At 30.7% G+C, this 5,034-nt stretch overlaps 1 protein-coding gene across 1 annotated transcript in view; it reads right to left on the reverse strand.

The window, feature by feature from the left end:
* Positions 1-294: 294 nt before the first annotated feature.
* Positions 295-5,034, reverse strand: part of LOC111089494 — a 30,413-nt gene continuing 25,673 nt past the window's right edge. Inside the window, exons 5-7 of the mRNA XM_022402116.1 lie at positions 4,087-4,237; positions 3,259-3,406; positions 295-3,029 (exon numbers count right to left, since the gene is read on the reverse strand). Coding sequence (XP_022257824.1) covers positions 2,794-3,029; positions 3,259-3,406; positions 4,087-4,237 — 535 coding nt within the window. The 3' untranslated portion in view covers positions 295-2,793. The remainder of the gene's footprint in view (positions 3,030-3,258; positions 3,407-4,086; positions 4,238-5,034) is intronic.

Below are 5,034 nucleotides of genomic sequence, written 5' to 3' on the forward strand. Positions count from 1 at the left end.
TAGTGCTTAGATGGAGAAACTCCTTTATAATTATATAATGTTGGTATAGTGTTTAGATGGAGACACACCTTTATAATTATATAATGTTGGTATAGTTGTAACACTATACCAACATTATATAATTATAAAGGTGTGTCTCTATTTTAGATGGAGACTAACCTTTATAATTATATAATGTTGGTATAGTTGTAGATGGAGACACACCTTTATAATTATATAATGTTGGTATGGTGTTTTTAGATATTTGAGGACCAAATAATTTACATGGAAATAAATTCTAAGCTTTTTAATTTGAAACTAAAGACAAAGAGGTATATTATAAACATACATTTTACATGTTTTTATAGCTGAATACAAGGCAGGATAAAAAAATTCTCAAAGCTTTATATTATCATATGACTTGCTCTCTATGTTAAGTTGCTGTTTAGTAAGCTTGAAGTTCTTCACAGTTTAGTATTTCTGGCCATTATAGGACTCATGTTTTTAAGACACTTTTCATATATTGTGAGATTACTTATTTATTATCTCATAAATTTTAATTTAATTATAGTTTTCACATAAATTAGCATCTTTAGAAATTCATTCAATCCTTCTTCCTTTTCTTTTCCACCATCAGACTTTACTTTCTTAAGCCTCATTTATTCTTTAGTTCCTTTTTATGATTTTTCCTGTCATCTGAGTCTAGATCTCCATAGATCTAATTTTTCTGCTTCTTCTCTATCATCTGATTCTAACTTTCAAGCCATATTTATTCGATAATTTCTTCTTTTGGTTCTTTATTGCATAATATTTATCACTCATTTAATTTATGATTAACAGTTTCCAACACATCGCCTGCCTCTCTTAATTGTTTGAATATTGTGGGTCTTACATAGTTTTAGATGTTTCTACAAATGAGCAAACTTCATATTTTGAGACAAAATGCTTCAATATGAAGTTTTAACAAAAAAAAAAGTTGATAAAATTATTGCGTTTTTCTTTCCGCATGACTCAGAAGTCTAACATTTTTGAGCTAACGGTAAAATATTAGAATTCTATAATCCAGCTATCTATGACTCGTGTAGACTCTTACATGTTACCGCCCACAATACTCATAAACCGTTGTAAATATTTCAAAGTTTACTGAATTGCTCTATTTTGATCCAGTCATCATAATCACTTAGATACTTAGTTATGTTTATAGAAATATTAAAAGTAACTTTTAATGAAGGAGAACTGGATATATAGGGACGATGTATAATAAAATACTGGAAACGGTAGCTAACATCCAAATAATGTAACATCGTCGTAGGGTAAGAAACTAGCAAATTCCAACAATCTAGTTATAATAAAATACTGGAAACGGTAGCTAACATCCAAACAATGTAACATCATCGTAAGGTAAGAAACTAGCAAATTCCAACAATGTGATTATAATAAAATACTGGAAACGGTCGCTAACATCCAAACAATGTAACAGCGTCGTAGGGTAAGAAACTAGCAAATTCCAACAATGTGATTATAATAAAACACTGGAAACGGTAGCTAACATCCAAACAATGTAACATCGTCGTAAGGTAAGAAACTAGCAAATTCCAACAATGTGATTATAATAAAATACTGGAAACGGTAGCTAACATCCAAACAATGTAACATCATCGTAAGGTAAGAAACTAGCAAATTCTAACACTGGATTTTATTGCAATAATAAACAAAATGGACAACCTTCCAAAGAATATGAATTTGTTCTAGGCTAACTAACTTGTTACAAGATAAATACAGAATCTATTCTTTTGATTTTCTCAACATCCACATAGCAAATGATAATTTGAAAATTATTGTTTAATTGTGAATAAATACAAATTCCCCTGGTGTCAGTAATTGACACTATTTAGTTGAATAGCAACAGTGTAATAAGAACGACAAGCAACACTTTAATCAATATTACTAACGAATGAGTGTAGGCTTTAAGTTTGGAATGAACTTCAAGTGTTCCTTAACATATACCCTAGAGGTTAAGGGTTAGTTATGCATGAATAACTTGAAGAGTTTCTTAAGATCCACTCTGCAGGTTAAGAGTTAGTCATGTGTTATATAAATTGAAGTGTTTCTTAAGCTATACTCTGCAGGTTAAGGGTTAGTCACGTGTCATATAAATCGAAGTGTTTCTTAAATTATACTCTGGAGGTTAAGGGTTAGTCACGTGTCATATAATTCGAAGTATTTCTTAAGATACACTCTGCAGGTTAAGGGTTAGTCACATATCATATAAATCGAAGTGTTTCTTAAGATACATGCTGCAGGTTAAGGGTTAGTTAAATGTCATATAAGTTGAACTGTTTCTTAAAATACGTGCTGCAGGTTAAGGGTTAGTTAAGTGTCATGTAAGTAACTTGAATATTTCTTAAGATACATGCTGCAGGATAAGGGTTAGTTAAATGTCATATAAGTTGAACTGTTTCTTAAAATACATGCTGCAGGTTAAGGGTTAGTTAAGTGTCATGTAAGTAACTTGAAGTGTTTCTTAAGATACATGCTGCAGGTTAAGGGTTAGTTAAGTGCCATTTAAGTAACTTGAAGTGTTTCATAGGGTACAATCTGAGTAAAAAAAAGCAGAGAAAAAGGCACCAACCTATAAATATAATCTGCACAATATCCCATTTTACACCTTACCCAGTCGAAAATTCTGCGTTTACTTATATAGTTTAGCGTGGGCGTGAAAATTAGTCTAGGAAAATTATAACTAGTATTATTATTGAAAGAGTCCTTAGGATGTGGTTGGTATAAAGTTCCACTTGATCGCCTGTGTTCGCTTTATCGCCCACCATTATTCTTTTTCTGGAAAACGTCATAAACGAAAGATCCTGTTACGCTGGAGTTGGATGATGTATTATCCAACGATCTTAGGCATTTCTTCAGATGGCGCTTGCGCAGACAGCAGACGTGGGTAACACAGACAGCGATGGTAATCAATTGGAGAGCACCGGCACCAACAGCAATTAGAACGAGATGTAATCTAGTAAAACAGTCTTCTTGAGAAGCCACGACAGCTAAATATAAACAATAAAACAATTTGTGTAGAACTAGTCTTTCTTCATTAAAACAGAAAAAATAATTCACACATTTAAATAGCTAGCAAAATGTGAATGGGTTTTCAATCCAAACTCCAAAGTTATTTGGCAATCTTAAAAAATACTTGTCTAACTGGTTAATTAAATTAAATAAAGTTCACACATTACAGCAAAGTTTGTTTAAGAAACAAAATATGGATATTTTCACCTGCAACTTCCACGTCCTCTTGTGTTTGCTCGTGATCACTAATTATAAGAACCGTTTGAAGTGGTACGTCTGTTGGTATCTCGTCTGCTGAATCGGCTTGTCTCTTCCTTCTTCCGTATCCAAGTCTATCGCCTGATAAACAGTCGGCCTGAAAAGTTTTTAAAAAATTGGAACCACTGAATCGAGTACTAAAATATTTTACAGATGTAAGTATTAACGTTAAGTTTAAAAAAGTAAAATCAAAACAACATGCAACAAGTAATACAAATTATTTATGATGTAGAGATGACAATGACAAAAAGTACACAAAAAAGTTGGGATAAAACGATAGAAAAATCACAAAATAAGTAGCCACATCTTTCCAAGAATAACTTTTATCTATAACTAAATGTTGAATTCCTGTAGTTGCATGACTTCAGGTTTGAATGATGGCATTTAAATTGAATAGTGTTCTACAGTCTTACAGTAACTAATAAACATAAGCTTGTAAGCTTAAAAAATATTATACATGTTTTCGCTGATCTTATCTATTCAGTAGCATGAATTGTTCTTACAATCTTATTAAAATAGTAATACGATTAACGAGTAATCCATGTTATTGTGAAAGACAAAAACATCAAAGTCACTTAAAGTGGTGACATCTATCGATTCAAAGTGATCCAAATAGAAATGAACGGTAATATGAAATATTTTATCTATTCACTAACATGATTTTTTTTATTCTTACAGTCTAATTATACTAGTTGATGATTAATAAGTAAAATTTTGAAATTCATCAAATGGTTAAAAACTTAAAACAATAAAGTAATTTAAAGTATCGACACCTACCGGCTCACACTGATCCAAACAGAAACGAACGGTAGCACGAAATTTAACAATAGGATCTTTCGGGAATTTGAAAGCTTCAAATTTGTTGCGAACCTCTTTAGAACTGGAGATGTTTGGCTCCTTGGATAAAACTGTTGGTTCTGTGATGCATCTACATTACAGTTTGATACATGTTAAAACGAACAGAAAACACGTTGTATCTACAGTAAACAAATTAAATATTAACTTGGAAGTATGTCGGTCTTCTGAAAGTTCGCCACTATAATTAATCAAGACTTAATCAAACATGAGAAACAGAAGAGTGGAAAGTTGTCTAGGAAATGAAAGGATGGAAACATCTTTGGAACAAACATATCAAACTAACATCTTGCTTGTAGACTTATGAAACAAGTTAACACTAATATAAATTAAACTGTTACTGCTCATTTTAATGAGTAAAACAAATTAAAAATGAATTTTCAAACTACCATTAAGGCCCACCGAAATAACATCTCATAATTAGTTGCTCTTACCATTTATGATATTTTCTCTACAATCCATCAAAATTACCCATATAATATTGTAATGTGTTATATATATACCAACACACTTAAACTCACATTACCAATACAGTAATGTATTAAATACAAACGTTTGCTGAGGATTATCTTATAAACTAACTTTTCCAAAATGGATTATGTATACTCCTTTCAGAATAATATGAAAAAGAAAAGATTTATTAACAATTTCCACTGTTTTATTAACAATTTCTACTGTTTTATTAACAATTTCTACTGTTAGATTAACAATTTCCACTGTTTTATTAACAATTTCTACTGTTTTATTAACAATTTCTACTGTTTTATTAACAATTTCTACCGTTAGATTAACAATTTCTACTGTTTTATTAACAATTTCTACTGTTTTATTAACAATTTCTACTGTTAGATTAACAATTTCTACTGTTTT

This window comes from Limulus polyphemus, unplaced genomic scaffold, assembly GCF_000517525.1.
Source record: "Limulus polyphemus unplaced genomic scaffold, Limulus_polyphemus-2.1.2 Scaffold6439, whole genome shotgun sequence".
Lineage (NCBI taxonomy): Eukaryota > Metazoa > Arthropoda > Merostomata > Xiphosura > Limulidae > Limulus > Limulus polyphemus.